Source organism: Lissotriton helveticus, chromosome 11, assembly GCF_964261635.1.
Source record: "Lissotriton helveticus chromosome 11, aLisHel1.1, whole genome shotgun sequence".
Taxonomy (NCBI): Eukaryota; Metazoa; Chordata; class Amphibia; order Caudata; family Salamandridae; genus Lissotriton; species Lissotriton helveticus.
The window spans coordinates 63,835,492-63,856,121 of NC_136072.1; the positions used below are offsets into that span (position 1 = coordinate 63,835,492).

Consider the following 20,630-nt stretch of genomic DNA (forward strand, 5'->3'; position numbering starts at 1 on the left):
CTCCCTTCAACCTTCTCTCCTGTTCCTCCGTCCCTCCTTCATTTTTCATTTCTTTCTTCTTTCCTCCCTTCCTTCCTTTCTTGCTATCATCCTTTTGTTTTTCCTTTCCCCCCCTGACATCCCTGCTTTTTTTTAACACATAATTTATTGATTTTCACAATTAATTCAGAGACTTAGACAATACTGCTATCATTCTGTATAAAGGGACATTCCAAAAAATGAAGCCATGCAAAGTGTCCAGCAGGGTCCGTTAAAGTATTCCAGCAATAATGTATATATGACCCGGTCAGCGCCTTAACAGCAGATACTAGCAAGGTAAGACAAGGTATCAATATTCATATGCATAAAGGAAAAGACGAAAAGAAAAGGAAAGAAACAGCCTCCCCACGCCCTCTTATACCTTCCAACCCTACCCTCCACCCACCCCTCCCTACCTGACTCACTCCATCTCAGTGGTGTGCTATGCGGGACTTAGTTTAGGTATAGATGTATGGGCGTTGCGGCCTGTGCTGCTTGTAGGCAATTATAGCACTGTTCCCACTGTAACTATGCGTTCAGCGAGTGGCTGAATGCTGGCTCAAACATTCCAGGCATCTCACTGGAATGAGATCTCTCACAGTGTTGGACACTGACACTCCCTGTCTCCTCCTCCATCCCTTTGTTTTTTCTCACCTTTACCCTGTGCCTCTCTCTCTTCACTCTGCATCCTTCCCCTCTCTCTCTTCCAGTACTGGCATCATGAATTCCTTACCTGGGATCCCGCTGAGTGTGGAGGGGTGCAGAAGATTTCACTGCCCGTGGAGGACCTCTGGACTCCAGATATCATTGTCTATGAGTTGTAAGTAAAATGTTTCAAGAATCCTTTCAGTATCAATATTCATTAATTTTATATTTATGTATCGTATTTAGAATAGGGGTGGCATAGCACTGACCCAGCCACGTGAGCATTGGTATGAAGTAATGTGGGTGAGGGGAACCCCTAAAATTGTACACCCCAAAATATTACCTTAACAACTCTGTTATGGATCAGTTGAATCTGAGACAGTGTTAAACTTTGATTTTATGAGGCAATGTGTCCCGAGTTAAGGAACCCCCAAACATATATCATAATACAATCAATTAAGGAAGGACTAACTCACTAATTGGGTTGTAGACTTGGAATAGAAATGTTAAGGATTTATTATAAAAAATTTCAAGAGTGCAATACAGAGATCATAAATGCAAATACATGAAGTCATAGTTATGAAGGCTCTCAGTAAATTGTACTGTAATTGCATTTATACAGCGCTTACTACCCCATACGAGGTATTAAGGTGCTTTTTTGGCGAGTAGCACGCTACTCCGGAACCCATAAAGGATTAGTGTTGAGTTAGTATAGTGAGATATGAAAGTAATTTGAGTGGTGGATATTAGTCGGTTATTTGGATTCAGACGGATAGCGGAGGGATAGAAGAGGGAAAAAAGGTTAACATTTATATAGTGCTTGTTACCCCTAATAAATAGGGTGTTACAGAATAATGTGCAAAACAGAAAAATTCTAAGTCTCAAAAAAGCTTCAAAATCATTAAGAAATCAGGCAGGTGCCATAGTTTCTGGCTCACCCACAAACAAGAGGGGTTACATGCAGTTTTCTTCCATAGGAAACCAGTGTTTCAAAATCATTGCGGGTGACCAAAAGAATTACATTCTTAGCAAATCAATTTTAAGAAGCGTTATATTGCCTTAGAATCTAAGCACTATCCCACTACATGAATATCAATTCTGGCAACTATATGCTAATCATATAGTGGGGGGTGGGTTGCACACCATATTTCCATCACAGTTCACTAACCTAAATCTAGCGTGCTCAATGGTGCCGAGCCCAGCTCCAAAGGCTCGTGATTAATATTAAACACAACAGTGGGACACTATTAGAAGTGCCCCTAACCATGGCACAGTTGCTGCTATCTGCGTTTGCAGTAATATCTTTCAATGTATCTTTGAAAATTGGCTTTGTACTTGCATGTGGTCTAAATTATGAGCACAAAACGTGAAAAGAAGATTAAATAAGGATTACAAGTGACAAATGGATGACATTGAAAGATATTACTGCAAACGCAGATAGCAGCAACTGTGCCATGGTTAGGGGCACTTCTAATAGTGTCCCACTGTTGTGTTTAACTATATGCTAATGTCATCTGTAGATGGCAGAAGAAACTAGTTACATGAACTACAGCAAATTAATGGGAATGAATGAGGAACAGTGAGCCAGCGAAAGGGCCGCGGGAAATGCAATATTTTTGTGTATGTGATGGAAAGTTTTTTTCAAGAACAATATCAATGGAAATAGACAATCATGACTCTTCATGACCGTGTGCTTTAGAAATGATGAACAGTGAACTTGTAAGAGGAGACGTCCATTTTAAACAAGATGGCGTCTAGGCCTAAATTGAGGGTTAGTTAGAAAGAGCCTGGAAAATACACTTTAACAAAACACAGACAATCTGTTTTAAATTAAATGCACCATGTCAGGCTTCACATTTAAATTTTAAAATACGTTTATGTTCTGCACGTTGCTAATAATGCACAAAAAATATGAAATGCACAAAAACTCTCACAGTAACATAGAAGTGTAAGATAAGTCTGTGAAAAACCTGTAATGGAGAGTCACAAGTTGCATTGTAATGAATGAAGCTAGAGCACCGAATAAACTGTACATAAGTGTTAGTCTGTAAGGCAGATTTTGATGAGGTGAGACTTTGGTCTTTCCTGAAGGAAATCAGGTTAATGTAAAATCTTGTGTCTTGAAGTATTTTACTCCACAGTGTTGGGGCTAGGCAGGAGAAAATTAAAATGCTATGAAGTGCTATGACATGCTTTGATATGCAATGAGAGGGAAAGGCAATTATTTGCAAAACTCAGCGTTAGAGCTAAAGGAACAGATTTATACTAGTAAATACATAGCACAACAATTTACCTCTTTCTGTGTCCATCACAAGGACGGTGTACAGTCATAATATCGAGTCAATTATTTCGACTGGACAGAATATCGAGTAAAAAATATAGAATGGACATAATATCGACTAGACATAATATAGACAACAAAAATATCGACTAGAGAAAATTAATATCGAATAGAATGGACATAATATCGAATCAAAAATATAGAATGGACATAATATCGACTAGACATAATATAGACAACAAAAATATCGAATTTAAGGTAAGTTAATAATAATTTTTATTTTTTGTGTAATATAAGTCTGTAGCGGGTTGTGGGTTTATAGGGGAATAGGGTGGGAAGTAATTTAATTCTAATTAATTAAATATGTTAATTTATTTATTGATATATATTTAGAATTAATTGTTAATTAATTATTAATTGGTAATTAATTAAAATATAATTGGTAATTAATTATAATTGATTAATTGATAAATATTTTAATTTTAGTAATTTATTTTCTGTAGCGGGTTGTGGGTTTATAGGGGAATAGGGTGGGAAGTAATTTAATTATAATTAATTAAATATGTTAATTTATTTATTGATAATAATTTAGAATTAATTGTTAATTAATTATTAATTGGTAATTAATTAAAATATAATTGGTAAATAATTATAATTGATTAATTGATAAATATTTTAATTTTACTAATTTATTTTCTGTAGCGGGTTGTGGGTTTATAGGGGAATAGGGTGGGAAGTAATTTAATTATAATTAATTAAATATGTTAATTTATTTATTGATATTTTTAAAAAATTAATTGTTAATTAATTATTAATTGGTAATTAATTAAAATATTATTGGTAATTAATTATAATTGATTAATTGATAAATATTTTAATTTTAGGGTTCAGGGTCAGTTGTCAGTTTTTGGGTAAAGGGGTATTTTTAGGGTTCAGGGTCAGTTTTCAGTTTTTGGGTAAAGGGGTATTTTTAGGGTTCAGGGTCAGTTTTCAGTTTTTGGGGTAAAGGGGTATTTTTAGGGTTCAGGGTCAGTTTTCAGTTTGTAGGTAAAGGGGTATTTTTAGGGTTCAGGGTCAGTTTTCAGTTTTTGGGTAAAGGGGTATTTTTAGGGTTCAGGGTCAGTTTTCAGTTTTTGGGTAAAGGGGTATTTTTAGGGTTCAGGGTCAGTTTTCAGTTTTTGGGGTAAAGGGGTATTTTTAGGGTTCAGGGTCAGTTTTCAGTTTGTAGGTAAAGGGGTATTTTTAGGGTTCAGGGTCAGTTTTCAGTTTTTGGGTAAAGGGGTATTTTTAGGGTTCAGGGTCAGTTTTCAGTTTTTGGGGTAAAGGGGTATTTTTAGGGTTCAGGGTCAGTTTTCAGTTTGTAGGTAAAGGGGTATTTTTAGGGTTCAGGGTCAGTTTTCAGTTTTTGGGTAAAGGGGTATTTTTAGGGTTCAGGGTCAGTTTTCAGTTTTTGGGGTAAAGGGGTATTTTTAGGGTTCAGGGTCAGTTTTCAGTTTGTAGGTAAAAGGGTATTTTTAGGGTTCAGGGTCAGTTTTCAGTTTTTGGGTAAAGGGGTATTTTTAGGGTTCAGGGTCAGTTTTCAGTTTTCGGGTAAAGGGGTATTTTTAGGGTTCAGGGTCAGTTTTCAGTTTATGGGTAAAGGGGTATTTTTAGGGTTCAGGGTCAGTTTTGGGTTTTTGGGGTACAGGGGTACTTTGTAAAAATAAAGTAAAATTACATTTAAATTACATTTATTTAATAAAATTAAATTATATTAAATTATATTATAATATTTTTTATTAATTTATATTCAAAAAATTATTATATACTTACCAATACTTATGTTGTAATGGTATGCGTTGTAAAGGTATATGCGTTGTAAAATCTTGCGTTGTAAATGTATGCGTTGTAAAAGTTTTTGCGTTGTAAAAGTTTTGTTGTAATGGTAGGCGTTGTAAAAGTATGCGTTGTAACGTCATACATCCCTGGAGTGGGAATAGTAATTTTAACCTCTACGCTATCCAGCGCTTTCCCTACTGTTGCACCCACTGGAGTGGGAGTAGTAAATTTTACCTCTACGCTATCCAACACTTTTGCTAATGTTGAACTCACTATAGTTGTAACAATAAATTTTAAACATTTTCTAAAATGTTATATATGTTTATTTAATAATATGTTTAAATAAATATATATATATATATATATATATATATATATATATATATATATATATATATATATATATATATATATATATATATATATATGTGTGTGTGTGTAATTTTTGGTGATATAATTTTTTTAATTATATAAATTATTTATTAAAATTATATTTTTTTAATAATTATTTCTAAGTTTATATTAAATATATTTATTACTATATTAGTTTTAACTTACTTTTAAGACATTTTAAAAAATCGATATTTTGACAGTCTATATTTTTGTAAGTCGATATTTTGGAGTCGATATTTTGGTACTTACCTGTTTGAAGATAGGGAGTCGATATTTTGTCAATCGATATTTTTGACTCGATATTTGTGTATCTCGATATTTGTGTCGTCGATATTATGTCAGTGATCCCACAAGGACATTTAATGAACAAAGAAAACATTCATTTTTCACCTTCTCATTTACCATGGTTCGATTCAGGGGGAGGATATGGAAAAGGAAAAGATGTGTCACTCATCCTAACCAGTTTAATGTAGAATAAAAAAAAAAAGTTTTTATATATTGTCTTTTAACACAGTTTTGTTGAGTTGTAACTAATAGGTATTCACAAAATCCAACTCAATGGTAACCAATTTAACGTCCACAGACGAATAACATTCTGGGTTGTCCTGACCAGCAACAATGTTTGTGATTTGCAGGCTACACTAGATGTCAACAGAGAATACTTACCTACTCCTGCATCTTACATGCTGGAGAAACCTTTGCTTAGATGCCTAAACATGTTGGTCTATAACACCACCACAACTGGACACCTTAATCTACATTGAAACTCCCACATTAATGAAAGTGCCTGCCCACATTTGTCTGCCCACATTCCTGCCCACCTGGACTCAGCTGCAGCCATAGTCTTGTGCACACTCTCACCAAGAGGCTCTAAGTATCAAAATAGCTAAGTCTAGAAGGATAGTTTAGTTGCTACTGCAACAGCATCTCCAAAACTGAGTGCATAATGTATGATCACTCGTTTTAATCCTAACACCTCTACTCAGCCTTTCCACATTCCAAAATGTGCACCTTGAATTCAGTACAGGTAAACACCTGAAATTAAAATTCTTTCAGATTCTGGTATTGCATAAGCTCCCACTTATTGTAGTGATGGACCCAGTACAATAAAACCAACAAAGCCGCCTTTTTTGCACCTACCCCTTATAGATTACAGCTTCAGCAAGCAATCAGTTTAAGATATTAGGTTGAATAAAATATTCAATGACATTAATGAGGTCTGATTACTGTTCAGTTCTATTCAGGCATGAATGAAGAAAAAAAAATTGTACACCACCTTGTCAAAACCATTTTCACCACTGACCCCAAAAGTTAAGAATTTCACAAGTAGTTACAATAACAAATATAGAGATCTATAGGCAAAGTCCACTATAGAGAAATAAAAAGAGCCATGTCACTATCAAGACAATTGACCCTATCAGCCTTATCTCCCATATCTTTTCCAGAAGTTCTTATATCACTGAGATATTAACGCAAAGAAGAATTTATATGAATCTAAGAGATCTACTCGCAATTTATCTGTAGCCGTACCCTTCCTTAATAAAAAAGGGTGTCGATTTCATCTGATGGGTGTAAACTGTCTGATTATCTTCATTACTCTGAGTCCAAGTCTTCCTCTTCACAGTCCTACAATCCAGCCAAAGTTTCTCTCCTGGGTTGTCCTCCTACCAGGCATTATTTGGCTTGGTGCTGCACTAGAGGAGGAAGGGTAATGATGCTTATTGTGGCTACAAAGGGTAAAAAATTAGGAACAAAAAAGGTGTCTTGAGATTTTAAGAGAACAGCTACTATTTTTTGCCAAGCAAAGAAGTTTCCTATCTATAGGGTGATACTCGCCTTCATAGAGAAAGAACTGTGACGAGGAAGATGGACAAGGTGGTAATGGAAGAAGCCACTGAATGAATGAAAATTTGCACACAGAGGCCTGGGGTTTCCACTGCCCTAGGCTGGACCTCGGCCTGACTGTGTCGTCTTCTCTCCTTCCCCTATTACTTGTGATCGTTGCTATTCCTGACCACAGGCTGGAGCGTGAGATCTGTCCTCCGCCTTTTTCTCCCCTCAGCATCGATGAGGACAAGTCCCAGCGGACGCCCTACGTTTATGTGAACCACACAGGCACCATCCGCTATGACCGCATGCTGCGCGTGGTGAGCTCCTGCAACCTGGGCATCTTCAACTTTCCGTTTGATGTGCAGAACTGCTCCCTCACCTTTGGCTCCTACATGCACACAGGTAAGACGAATATCCATACCTCCATGCCGTGCAAGGGGCAGAGCGTCTAGGAACTTTGAACAACACTTTCTGTTAGACCACAGGCTAGCAGTGTTTTAGATTCTCACAGGTGGCCTACTGACCGACCAGGTAGCTAAAGGTGGAGGACCGCTTGACATACATAGAGATCCCTGTCAAGCTGGTGGTAGATCCCAAAAACTTTCAGAGCACCTGCCGCGGATTTGCAGAGTTGGCGCCATGCTTGTTTGGCATGCTTACCAAAGTGTTTTGTTTTTTCAATAACAATCTAACAAACAATCAATGGGCCTGACATGCAGGGAGTTTCCTCTCTGTGTGGTCGTTCAATTAATCAGAGTTTTTGTAAAGCGTGACTAATCACCCGTTAGAGTCTCAAGGCACAGGCAGTTCAGTCGAAGTCGAAGAGCCAGGTCTTGAGGTGAGTCCTAAATTGGGGAAGTGACGGTGATTGCATGAGATGCAGAGGCAGGAAGTTCCAAGTCTTTGCAGCAAGGTAGGAGAAGGATCTTCCTCCAGCCGAGGTCTTGCGAATCTGGGGGACTGTGGCCAGTGCCAGTTGGGTGGAGCTGAGATGTCTGGTGGGTGTGTATAAGAAGAAGCGGTGGTTGAGGTAGGCAGGTCCGGTGTCGTGGAGGGCTTTGTAGGCGTGCATGAAGAAGTTGAAGGTGATTCTTTTGTGGTGGTGTCCTTCATTGATTTCCCTGTCCAGGCCCGCTATGCAAAGCAGACGCATCCAGTGATATTTGGCCCATCCTAAGTAAGGCAGTGCAACTGTCAGCATGATTTGTCGGCCAAGTGATGCAGTGTCCGCCAGGGCAAGGGTTTCAACCAGTGGAGCCAGCTGATGCTGAAACCTTGTGGTTTGCCATCTCTAGATGAGGGGTGGGGACTGTTAATGTTAATGTTAATGTTAATGTTAATGTTAGTCAGCATTTATTGAGCGCTCGTACGCCCGGAGGCTTCATGGCGCTATAGGGCGGAACAAGGCACGACAGTCAGTTAGTGGTGATGGCAACTCAGTGATGTACCTGAGAAAAAAGCCAGGTCTTCAAAGAATGTCTAAAACTGAGGATATTGTCACTCAGTTTTAGATGAAGAGGAAGAGAGTTCCAGAAGGCAGCTGCAAGGTGGTCAAAGCAGCTGCCTCCGAGACGTTTCCTCTTGTATGGAGGTACAGTCAGGAGGAATTTGTGGATGGATCGGAGGTTACGGGAAGGACTGTATCTTTTAAATAAGTCTCTAATGAAAAGGGGGCCAGTGTCATGTACAGACTTAAATAAAATGCACCCGGCCTTAAAGGCCACACGTTGCTCAACCGGCAGCCAGTGTAGCTGTTTAAGGCCGAGTCGAACTGATTGCCTCCTAGGTATGTTCAAAAGAAGTCTGGCTGCTTGGTTCTGAACCAGCTGGAGGCGTTTAAGCTCTCCAGTTTGGAGCCCAAGGTAGAGACTGTTAGAAAAATCCAGTCTGGACAGAACCAAGGAGATGACGATCTGTGTGAGGGCCGCTGAAGAGAAGAAACAAGCTATTTTTTTTATTTTCTTTAACTGAAAGAAGCTGGAGGACACAACTGCTCCAACTTGTTTTTTTAAAGAAAGATCCTCGCTAATGAAAATGCCTAGGCTCTTAACCGAGGGTGACTTAGATGGGGGGACGCCCATGCTCGTGGGCCAAAAGCTGGGATTCCAACTAAGTGTACTCTGTCCAGGCAAGACCAGTTCGGTCTTTCCTGGATTGAGTTTCAGATGATTGCAGCTCATCCAACTCAAAATGTGGGACATGGTGTTTTGAAATTCTACCACAGAGTCCTTGGTGTTCAACGGAAAGATGAGCTGCAAATCATCAGCGTAGTTGAAGATGGTGGCCTTTGCATTCCTGAGGGAGTACAAAAGGGGGCGTAAGTACAAATTAAAAAGCAGGGGAGATAACGAGGAGCCTTGGGGAACTCCGCAGGTGGTGGATATAGCAGGAGCCGTGAAGGAGCCCAGTCTGACCGATTGAGTTCGGCCAGAGATGAATGAGCGGATCCAGCTCAGCGCAGGGCCCCTAAGGCCTGCCTGCTCGACACGGTCGACCAAGATGGTGTGGTCGACCGTGTCGAATGCAGCAGAGAGGTCCAATAGCACCAGAGCCTGATGGATCCCTGCATCCGCGTTCCGCCTCAGAGTATTCTGCACCGAAAGAATGACTGCCTCAGTAGAATGGCAAGGGCGGAAGCCAGCCTGATTAGGTGCAAGATACTCCGATTTCTCCAGGAACGCGGAAATGCTGTCACAAACATGAGACTCCAAAAGTTTGGCGCAGTATGGCAGCAAAGATATAGGTCTGTAGTTGAGCGGATCTAACGGGTTGGCTCCTGCCTTCTTTATAAGGGGGATGAGGAGGGCTTTTTTGAAATTGCTTGGGACTTTACCCTGTATAAGTGATCCATTCAACATAGAAAGTAAGCACCCGGACAGGCTGGTGCCCACTTCTTTCAGAATGTGAGGGGGGCAGATGTCATCAGGGGATCCGGATTTGACCTTTGTAAGGAGTTTGAATAAAGTGGCAGTTTCAATGGGGGGATAGAAGTCCAGGGTAACAAAATTATAAAAAGTGTCTGCCAAGAAAGAAGAAGGCTGAGTGATAGGGATACTTTGTTTAATGGTACAGATTTTGTCAAAAAAGAAGGAGTTGAGTGAGTTGCAGAGCTCCTGTGTGGGGACCATCGGGAGAGAGGTTCTATCACTAGTGCTGAGGTTTTCCACAATATTAAACAATTCTCTAGATTTGTTTTGAGCCTTGAGAATTTTTTCCGAAAAATAATCGGTTTTATGTTTCAGAATGAGCTTTTGGTAGTCCTTGCGAGCCTTACAGTAGTTAGCCCTGTCTTGTCCTGAGTAGGCTGTTCGCCACTTTCGTTCCAAATGACGGACCTTGAGTTTAAGGGTTTTCAAGTGAGGTGTAAACCACCTATGAGCGTCATTGGGGCGAGAGCAGGGAAAGTTGGTACAGGGAGCATAAACATCAGCTGCCTGAAGTAGCCACTCAGAGAAGGTTACTTCCATTCCTTCAATGTCCTGATCGAGTGAGGGAAGGGAGGAGGTTAAGGATCCAATAAAAGCGGGGATGTCAACATTCTTCCACATTCTAGTCTTTCCTCCTAGCTGAGGCAAGGGCTTTCTACTTCTTTCAGTGGTCATGGTAAAGTTGATCAGAAAATGATCCGACCAAATGCAGGGCATGATGGACTTAATAGCCAAGGAGATGTTTTGAGACCAAATTTGATCTAGGCTATGCCCTTTGTCATGGGTTGAAAGGTGAATGTGTTGGATGAGGTTCATGTCTAAAAGGGTCTCTTTTAGCGTAGCTGCCTGAGAGTCTGACTCAACCAGGTCCAGCCAGAGGTTGAAATCTCCCAGTAGCACAATTTTATTGTGGGAAATTATTAAGGGGGCAAGTTGTTCAGCTAGAGATGCTGCAAAAGTGGGCATATTTTGAGGGGGGCGGTATATGAGGATCAGAAGTAGTGATCCAGTGTTCATATCCATTTTAAAAATCAGATTGTCTGATCCTGTTAAGTCAAGAGATGGTAAGGAAGAGACTTTGTGGATGCTGCGAATAATCGCGGCAACCCCTCCGCCCCTCTTGCCCGCTGGCCTGTCGACATGCAGTATGTAATAGTTCGAGGGAACTGCAGCTAAAATGTCAGGCAGGGATCCCTCATTGAGCCAGGTCTCTGAGATAAATAAAAAGTCTGGTTGTTCGGCCTGGAGCAGGAGGAAAATGTCCAGGTAGTGTTTAACCATGGACCTGGTATTTAAATATAGACACGTGAGGGTAGTTTCAGAGTCAAGGGGGGTCGGAGGAGGAGGCAAAGATTTAAGCTTAGAGGCATTATGAAGATGAAATTCCGGCTTCAAAATGCCGTGAGTGGCGGCTCGCTTTAAAGTGTGAGCGGGTGGGGCGAGTCCAGCGCTGTCAGGGTTTGGCAGGACAGCCACACTGCCAGCTTATGGTGATTTATTTTCTGTGTCCCTAAATAGGTCACTGACACCCAAGAGCCAAAATTAGTGACTCCTAGCCACACCACTATTCAATGGCAACATTTTAAAAGGAGCTCAGAACATTTTGTTTCCTAAATCTCCTTCTATTTCTATAATCACAGGATCTGGAGCAACATCCCCCCCGATCTATAGGGCAACTAGCAATCCTTAGAAATGGATCACTGACAGAATATCGGAAACACAAATATCACATGGGCAGAATATTATGTCAAAAGTATTGAGGACCAAAATATCGAGAAGGTAAATGCAAATAAGTAAGGATAGATGTACTGTTCTTAACTCCACATCTACGCACCTTGAAGATATATGTATTGCCAAGGTAGATATATGTGGAGTTATATAGAGTAAAACTTTACTAACCTATAGAAACTTAACTTCAAAATATTTTTGCCCTCGATTTTTGTGGCACGATATTCTGTCTAAAAACCCGTAGGAACACATGCTGACTGTGTCTTTGCTATCGACCTAGTACAGCACTTCATTGCCTTTCGGCTAGGTTTGCACTAATCAAATACGTGCATACAAACAAACATGCAAAAGACGACGCAGAGAAGCAAAACAATCCACGAGTGATCAAATTAAAACTTTAGAGGACCTCTATGGATGAACTTCGACACGCCGATAAAGGGCCTTATTTTGAGTTTGATGGACGAAATTGACCGTCCACTGTATTACAAGTGCTTTATATTTTAAGGCACTTGTAATACAGCAGAGGGGATATCTATCACTTTGTGATAGAGATTGTGACTGTCAGACTCTAAATAAGGCCCAACGTCAGCAAAAGGTGTAACATAATGGAAACGAAGGGTATGAACTCACAGATATGAAATGCTCTTCAACTATAAGAGGAAATATCATAGTGTAGTTCAGATGTGTGAATCCCCAATTGATGTCCATGATTGTCTGTTCACACTCTCATTAATGTACAGTGCTGTATTGCTAGTCAGCAAGGTTCGTGCTATATACAAAACAAAGCATGCATGTGTTTATACTTATGTGCAATCAGGGCCACTGACATTATGCGATTGTGCAGCCACTGCATTATTATAGATTTGCTGCATTTGCCACATAATACTTCATCTGCTGCATAATCTGCAGATTTTAACCAAAAACTATTTTGTTTCTAGCACAAACAGTTCACAAGTTAATAAAAATGCAGCAGCACATACTGCTGCACAGTGGAAGGCCCTTTGCAAAGCTGGACGGATAACCTTTCTGTTACTCAAAGCCATATTTGGGTGTTAAGCTGGTACTAATGAGATGCAACCAATGCCCATACAGAGTTATCAAGTTTAAAAATAATGAAATACTTAAGTAGTATTATTACAAAATGTGCAGCATTTTGATGCATAATTTACCTTTTCTTGATGCATAATTTACTCAACCCTGCTGCATATTTGGCCCTCGCCTGTTTTACTCAAATGTGCTGCATAATTTGGCCTTCTCATTCTGCATAATTCCTGTGGCCCTAGGTATAATACCCATGTGTGATTATTTCAGACAGCTAGACCGAAATGGTTTATTAACCCCTTGCGTGCGCGCGTCGGCCAACAGCCGTTGCGAGCACTACCTCGGTAGTGCCGCACACGTCTGTTAGCCAACGCGGCCCCGACCACTCAATAGAACTCCTTCGCCGCGGCGGAATTTGCGCCGCGGTTAAGGAGTTAAGCTCTGAGAAAGAGCTATGACCTGGTGACAAGACACTGCGAGCAATATACCAAAAATTCTATACATTCCAAGATCACTAATGCATCCAGGCCATGGTATCCTACCAAATAATGCAAGCTAGGAGAAATTATCGATGCTTACTACAACAACATCAAGGTGATGGATGGAAAGTTTGAATTAATCTCAGCCACTGGCAATCGCTCAGGCCACATTCCAATCCATCGTTTTTTGCCCCACCGTGCCACCTCAGCTTGTACCCAGCCATATGCAAATCAGTCTTGACCCTGCTCCAATCGGAACAGACCAGCATGAACTGCCAAGCCATGCTCCCATTAGAGCAGGGTCACGGCTGATCTGCATATAGCTGGGTCCAAACTGAGGTGGCATGGTGTGCGAAATAGCTATGGATTGGGATGCAGCCCGAGTAATTACCAGTAGCTGAGATTAATTCAAGCATTCCATACATCACATTCTTGTATACTTTAGTATGTCGCCCTAAGTGGCATGGCAGTGCCCAGAATTGGGTGCCGTGCATACTGTGTCACTGGAACCAAGCTATACCTGGTTGATGAGCCCATGACAAGTGCAAACCTGGTGCTGGGTTCAAGGAGGACCTGGCTTGGCAGTTCCAGCTGGATTACTCCCATTGGAGCAGGGTCAAGACTGATTTGCATATGGCTGGGTCCAAACTGAGGTGGCATGTTGTGTAAAATAACGATGGACTGGGATGCGGCTCAAGTATTTACCAGTGGCTGAGATTAAATTAAGCATTCTATCCATCACTTTTTGTATACTTTAGTATGATTAATACTTAAACACGTGAACAGAGTGAATGCATAATATTTAAATGAAATATACAAAATTGTATACATTCTAAGGAATCATTCAGACCAGGGTGGTACTGGAGCATCCCTCAAAAACTAGTGCGTGGCTGTCCACTCAGCTCTCAGTCCCACCATCTTATTTAGAGGCTGGGAGAGTGTTGTGTTTCTAATAGCAGAACCACAGCTATGTCTTTCATCAAAAGCTTCTCTTGCAGGACATCATCTGGCTGAGATAGTGTCGGAAGACCCTTCAGATTTAAGCTGGGACTTCTGACATCACATTAGCTGCACTTTTGTCAATGCACCATATTCTAGTCTTGGGGAGAAATAAACAGTCAGGAACTGCCACACACTGGGGAAACATTCCCAGCATGTCAGGGACATGGACAACTCTCCTTTGATTGTCTACCTTTGGGAGATGTAAAAACACCAGCTGGTTCCTTATGTCACCAGGGCATAACAAGTTGGCCACTATTTTTTGTTTCTTTTCCTAAAGTGCTCCCTCCATCTCGGCAGAAGCACTTTTGGTGAATTATCCCTTTCAGTTGGGCCAGTGGCCAGCCGGCCAAGGTCTTAAAGGCCTCCGACACTTGCCCATTGAGACCTGAAAGATGCTACTTAGGCAGAAGCTTATGCCAAACCCAAGCAGGCAAACATACTGCAGAGAGGTGCTGTGCATCTATGCAATTTTTTGAGACCTTCAAAGTTGATGACCTGAAACTAACATGTTCACTCCAACAAATCTACGGGACGGGAAAATTTATCTCCAGCAAGAAGTGACAAAAAAAACTCTTTCTGACCCTGTGGTCCCTCACTATTGTGCACTGGCTGGAATTTAACTGACCCTAACCCTAAAAACATTACACCAAGAGTTTCCACCATTGCTTCTTGTATGTGGTACTTTTACTAAATAAATATAGCAGCCAGACTGTATATTTGACCCATGGACAGCGGCAAATGGTGCAGCACTCTTACCGCTCCTCTAGCAACCTAACAAATGAGAGGTGCTTTTAAGCCTCCATCAGCTAGGCCCATACATCAAATCCAGACTCAGATTGGTGTGAACTAAACTACTTGAATTCTGGGCGAACAACTTACAAGCCAGTGCTACTACTTGAGGCCCGTCAGACGACAACGCTCACAACACCTGAGTGCTCATTTGGGACATATGTTACATTTATTGCATGACAAAGACAATAAACATATTAAAAAGAGAGTACTTCTACTTTTGAGAGAGTACTTATACTTCTGCCCAAATGGTAAAGTTTAACTCCTTACATAAAACACATTTCCTCACACTCTTGTGGTTACTTACAGTGAGGGATGTCCGACTGGGACTGGCTTTGACCATAGAACAGATCTCAGAAAACTCAAAGGAATTCCTGGAGACCAGTGGAGAGTGGGAACTTGTGAGAATCGAAGGGTACCCCGACATCCTGAAGTTTGGCATTGATGAATGGGACATCGTCACCTTTTGGGTAAGTAAATCTTGAAGTCGATCTGAAATTTGCCAAAAAGGATTTGCCAACAAGATTTGAAGCTGCTTGTATGTGATGTGTGTGCAACAGTTTGATAGTTTGATAGAGACACGTGAAGGGAATTTTATCTAAAGGTCATTTGATAATATGTATATCTGCTTCAGATTAAATATTGATTTATTTACCATGGTCAGAAAGGATCTCAGAACACTTACCTATTTCTTTGTTTTAAAGGATGTTTTTTCATTCTTAAATTGGAGCCCCTCAGACTGTACTAGGGCTCTGCAATTCCAAGAAAAGGACAGACTCCTGTGAGTGACATGACCATCCCAGTGGTTTAATTCTGTAGGAAAAATGGAGTTTACTTATTTACAATACCCAAGACACTAATTATGTAACTACATGTGTAAAAGCTTCTAAGATGGCATTATACAGTTTTTGAATTGACACTGTTCAGCATTGTTAAAAGATGGTTGTTTAAGTATTCTGTTCTGTGAGGTCAGAAATAGAGCAACATGATGGGGAGAATTTAAAAAAACCTTAGAAATTCACTGAAAAAAACAAAGGTTTTGGGAACTTTATAGTTAGGCTCAGATTTCACTTGTATAAAACCAGTGAAATTCCACAGTTATAGTTACCTGAGATAACTATAACTTACCCCCCAATGCACTGCTTATGACCTCACATACTATATCACTCCTGACATACTAAGCTACTACAACAGTTAAATTAGTATACTTGGTGTACTACTAATGAGTGATACTACTTCTAACATATATTTTGTGAGTGGCTGTGTGACTGTGTGTATGCGTGTGTGAGTGGGTGTCTGAGTGGCTGTATGGGTGTGTGAGTGGGTGTCTGAGTGGCTGTATGCATGTGTGAGTAGCTGTGTGGGTGAGTGAGTGGCTGTATGGGTGGGTGAGTGGGTGTGTGAGTGACTGTGTGGGTGAGTGAGTGCATGTCTGAATGGCTGTATGAATAAGTGACTGGGAGTGTAAGTGGCTGTATGGGTGAGTGAGTGGGTGTTTGGATAAGTGAGCTTGTGTGTGAGTGGATGTATTATAGAGTGAGTGTCTGTCCGAATGGCTGTATGTGTAAGTGAGCAGATTTGTGAGTGCTTGTATGGATTTGTGAATGAATATGTAAGTTATTATGTGGGTGTGTGAGTGGCTGTGTTAAGAGACTGTATGGGAGAGTGAGTGGATGTGTGAATAGATGTATATGTGAATAGGTGGGTGTGTGAGTAGCTGTATGGGTGAATGTGTGGCTGTGTGAGTGACTGTATGGGTGAGTGACTGGTTGTATGAGTAGTTGTATGGATGAGTGAGTGGGTGTGTGAGTTGCTCTATAGATGAGTGAGTGGTTGCGTGAGTACTTGTATGTGTCTGTGAATGGGTATGTGAGTGGTTGTTTGGATGTGAGTAGGTGTATGAGAGGTTGTATAGGGGGGTGAGTGGGTGTGTGAGTGACTAGGTGGGTGAGTGAGTGCGTGTCTGAATGGCTGTATGAGTGAGTGACTGGCAGTGTAAGTAGCTGTATGGGTGAGTGAGTGGGTGTTTGGATAAGTGAGCTTGTGTGTGAGTGGCTGTATTAGAAAGTGCGTGTCTTTGTGAATGGCTGTATGTGTGGGTGAGTGAGCAGATTTGTGAGTGCTTGTACGGATTTGTGAATGAATATGTAAGTTATTGTGTGGGCGTGTGAGTGGCTGTGTTAAGAGACTGTATGGGAGAGTGAGTGGATGTGTGAATAGATGTATATGTGAATAGGTGGGTGTGTGAGTAGCTGTATGGGTGAATGTGTGGCTGTGTGAGTGACTGTATGGGTGAGTGACTGGTTGTATGAGTAGTTGTATGGATGAGTGAGTGGGTGTGTCAGTTGCTCTATAGATGAGTGAGTGGTTGCGTGAGTACTTGTATGTGTCTGTGAATGGGTATGTGAGTGGTTGTTTGGATGTGAGTAGGTGTATGAGAGGTTGTATAGGGGGGTGAGTGGTTCTGTGGACAAGAGAAATCTGAGCCTAACTATAATGTCCCTGTAACCTTTGGTTTTTTCAGTAAGGTTTTAAACAAATCTATTTCCTAGCTATAACGTCCCTGTCATCTTTGAGCCCAATGGAGGGGGTCCGTTCGACCTGTCCCACTCAGAGGAAATACTCAAACAAGTATGGGAGACCATGCTTGTTGTTTTAAAAAAACATTGCCGCAAATATTGGCAATTTCGCTGCAATTTTCTTTTTTAATGCGATTTTGCCCTGGCGGGGTCCCTGGGGGACCTCAGCACGAGAGCTAGTGGGTCAGGGTATTCCTCACTTGTCCTCTTTTCTTTATTTTTTCCTTTTGTCAGGCACTCGGCTCAAGCTGAGTCCCAAAATGGCTGCCAACACTTCCTGGTTAAAGTGTTGCAGCCAATCAGATCTCTGCATGAGATTGTCATTATTTGCAAACCCTAGATATATAAAATTGGATACCCTTTAATATTTTAAAAACTACTGAACGGCTGTACAACAAATAGCAAAATGTGTGCTTTCTGGATCAAGATCTACCTTTCTGCCAAATTTGGTGTAATTTCATCCAGTGGTTCGGGCTGTAGTCGTGTCTAAAATCTCGATGGGAATTAACATGGGAAACATACTTTTTTGAGCCCCCCCCCCTTTTGTCAGCCCCTGCTTTACGGATCACCCATAAACTTTACATGCACAACTATAATCACAGTCATACATCTTTGGGGGAAAATGTCTTGAAGATTCGTCAAAGGGCGTCAAAGTAATAGTCAAGCCAAAAATGCTTTTCCTACAGAAACTCGGTCCTAACTATACCTACTGGCAACCCTTGTTTAAAGTGCCAGTGCAAAACATTACTTGGCTAAACAGGTGACCACTTAATAGACATGGAAGAAATACTACATAGTATTTACTTCTCTGCGGGCGCTCCCACAAAAGGTTCACCATGTGCAAATACTCATACATTTGATTCAATAAATACGTAAATGTACAATAAATATATACATAAATGTAAAATAGATAAAAATACAAATGTAAACATGAAACATGATTTTTGGCATTTAAAATCTGTTAAAACATTCAAGCATAAGAACTGTAAAAAAAAAGCTAAAAATGCTCTAATTTTGGTCATAAATGTATATCAGTCTCATTTGCACAAAACCACTCCTATGTGAAAACAATTTTAAACACATAGGGCTATCAAAAAAGTGTGGTTTTAAAGTAAAGTTTTACACACTTAATAACAGTGATAACATCATTCACTTGTTGGTGTCAAGATGATATGCTCTTTGTATATGTTGCACTATACACACACACACATATATATATGCATTTAAATCCAAAGGAAAGCAAAGGAAAATATATATATATATATATATATACATTTATATATATATATATATATATAAACACCCAGTCCTGCTCCAATTGAAGAAGGCACGTACACAGGCTGTAAGGATACGGCATTATTTATTTTCTTGGGTCTCCCTCGATCCTGCGACCAGAGAGACGCGTTTTGGCTTCGCAGAGATAACATCTCAAATGACATCACTGATGACATCATCCACGTGAAAATCTGATGCACCTCCTCACACTTTAATATAACCTTTGATACACCCACTGTAAAATATACAGACTACCATTTTCTAAACCATTGACACACCAATACCAGTTACTACATACGCACTCACTGATTCCCAGGTCTACACACACATCCACCCATTCACCTATACGATCACTCATTTTATTTATTTATTTTGAAAGTTTTATAAAGCGCGAACAAGATCCTAGCGGATATCAGAGCGCTATACAAACAGTAAATGTTACATATACAAGCCATACGAATAGATCCAAACAGAAGTACAAAGAATATAATAAAGAAAAACAATATAGTTATATTTAGCATCAATAAGTGTCTTGTGGTTGAGAGCTTAGCTGTCTTTCCCCCCATTGATTCAGCAGACCATACTCAAGTGTATTTAGCCATGAGGATGGATTTAACTTCCTTTTTAAAAGCAATAGTGGACGGGTTAAGTCTGATTTCTGGAGGTAAGGTATTCCAAATTCTGGGTGCCATCCAAGAGGAGGATCTGTTATAGGTTTTTTTCTTATGGAATATTTGTGGTTTCAGTAGTAATTTTTCCGCATTTCTTGAGGATCTGGTCCCACCAGAGATCGTCAGTTTCTGTACCAGGTAACTGGGAGTCTTTTGGTGTAAGGCTCTGTGCGTCATGCACGCAATTTTCAGCTGAATTCTCAAATCTAGGGGTAGCCAATTCAGGGATTGAAGGTCCGGGGAGATGTGGAAGCTACGTTTAGATCCAGTTATAAGTCTTGCTGGAGCGTTAATTGAAGCTCTAAGAGGTGCAGTTGATGCTTTGGGTAGACCACAAAGGGCGACGCAACCGTATTCCACTCTGGGTATAACAAGAGCTTGTACTGCCTGCTACATGCATGCAGTCACTCATCAATAGAACACTATCATGTGCACTCATACACCTATACAGACACTCACACTCTGTCACTCATCCATGGAGTTACTCACACACCTAGTCAGCCATGCAAAGAATCAATCACACTCCCATTCACTCACCTATACAGTTATACACACACCACCTCACTTATTCATACAGATACTAACACATACTTACTCTCTTATATAAACACTGATACAAGTACACACTCATCCATACAGCCACTGTCAAAATTACTGACTTTCACGTACAGTCATTTATGTACTCCAACTCTCACATACACTGCCTTTTACATATGTAGTTACTTGGAAATGTACCACTGAGATATCCATTCACTCACCAACACACCCATACTGTTGGACAGGCCACATGAAGGGCTCGCTCCCTCCCCGCAGGACAGGGCCCGGGCCACCGTCAGCACCATTGCCCGGCCCAGCCGCCATCTTGGACACGGCACCGCGCGGCCTCAGCCCGACCCCAACCCGGGGCCTGGCCAGGCCCCGACATCCCGGCACCACCCTCCACCCAGGAGGTGAACGGCCCACTTGACAGGTCAATGGGAGTACGAAGTGTCGACGGCTCTCCCCCGCCAGGTGCCGAGCACCCCCAGCCTCCTCGGGCGCTGGCTCCACCCCCTGCTGGGTGTCTGGACTCCCTCATCCCAGACCTCCCGACCTCCAAGAGCGAGGGTCCGGACATCAAAGGGCGCCAGACCTATAACTGAGGCAGCCCCAGG

At 41.1% G+C, this 20,630-nt stretch overlaps 1 protein-coding gene across 1 annotated transcript in view; it reads left to right on the forward strand.

The window, feature by feature from the left end:
- Positions 1-20,630, forward strand: part of LOC144790715 (5-hydroxytryptamine receptor 3A-like) — a 62,518-nt gene that overhangs the window by 18,115 nt on the left and 23,773 nt on the right. Inside the window, exons 4-6 of the mRNA XM_078665433.1 lie at positions 2,184-2,242; positions 7,176-7,387; positions 15,261-15,421. Coding sequence (XP_078521559.1) covers positions 2,184-2,242; positions 7,176-7,387; positions 15,261-15,421 — 432 coding nt within the window. The remainder of the gene's footprint in view (positions 1-2,183; positions 2,243-7,175; positions 7,388-15,260; positions 15,422-20,630) is intronic.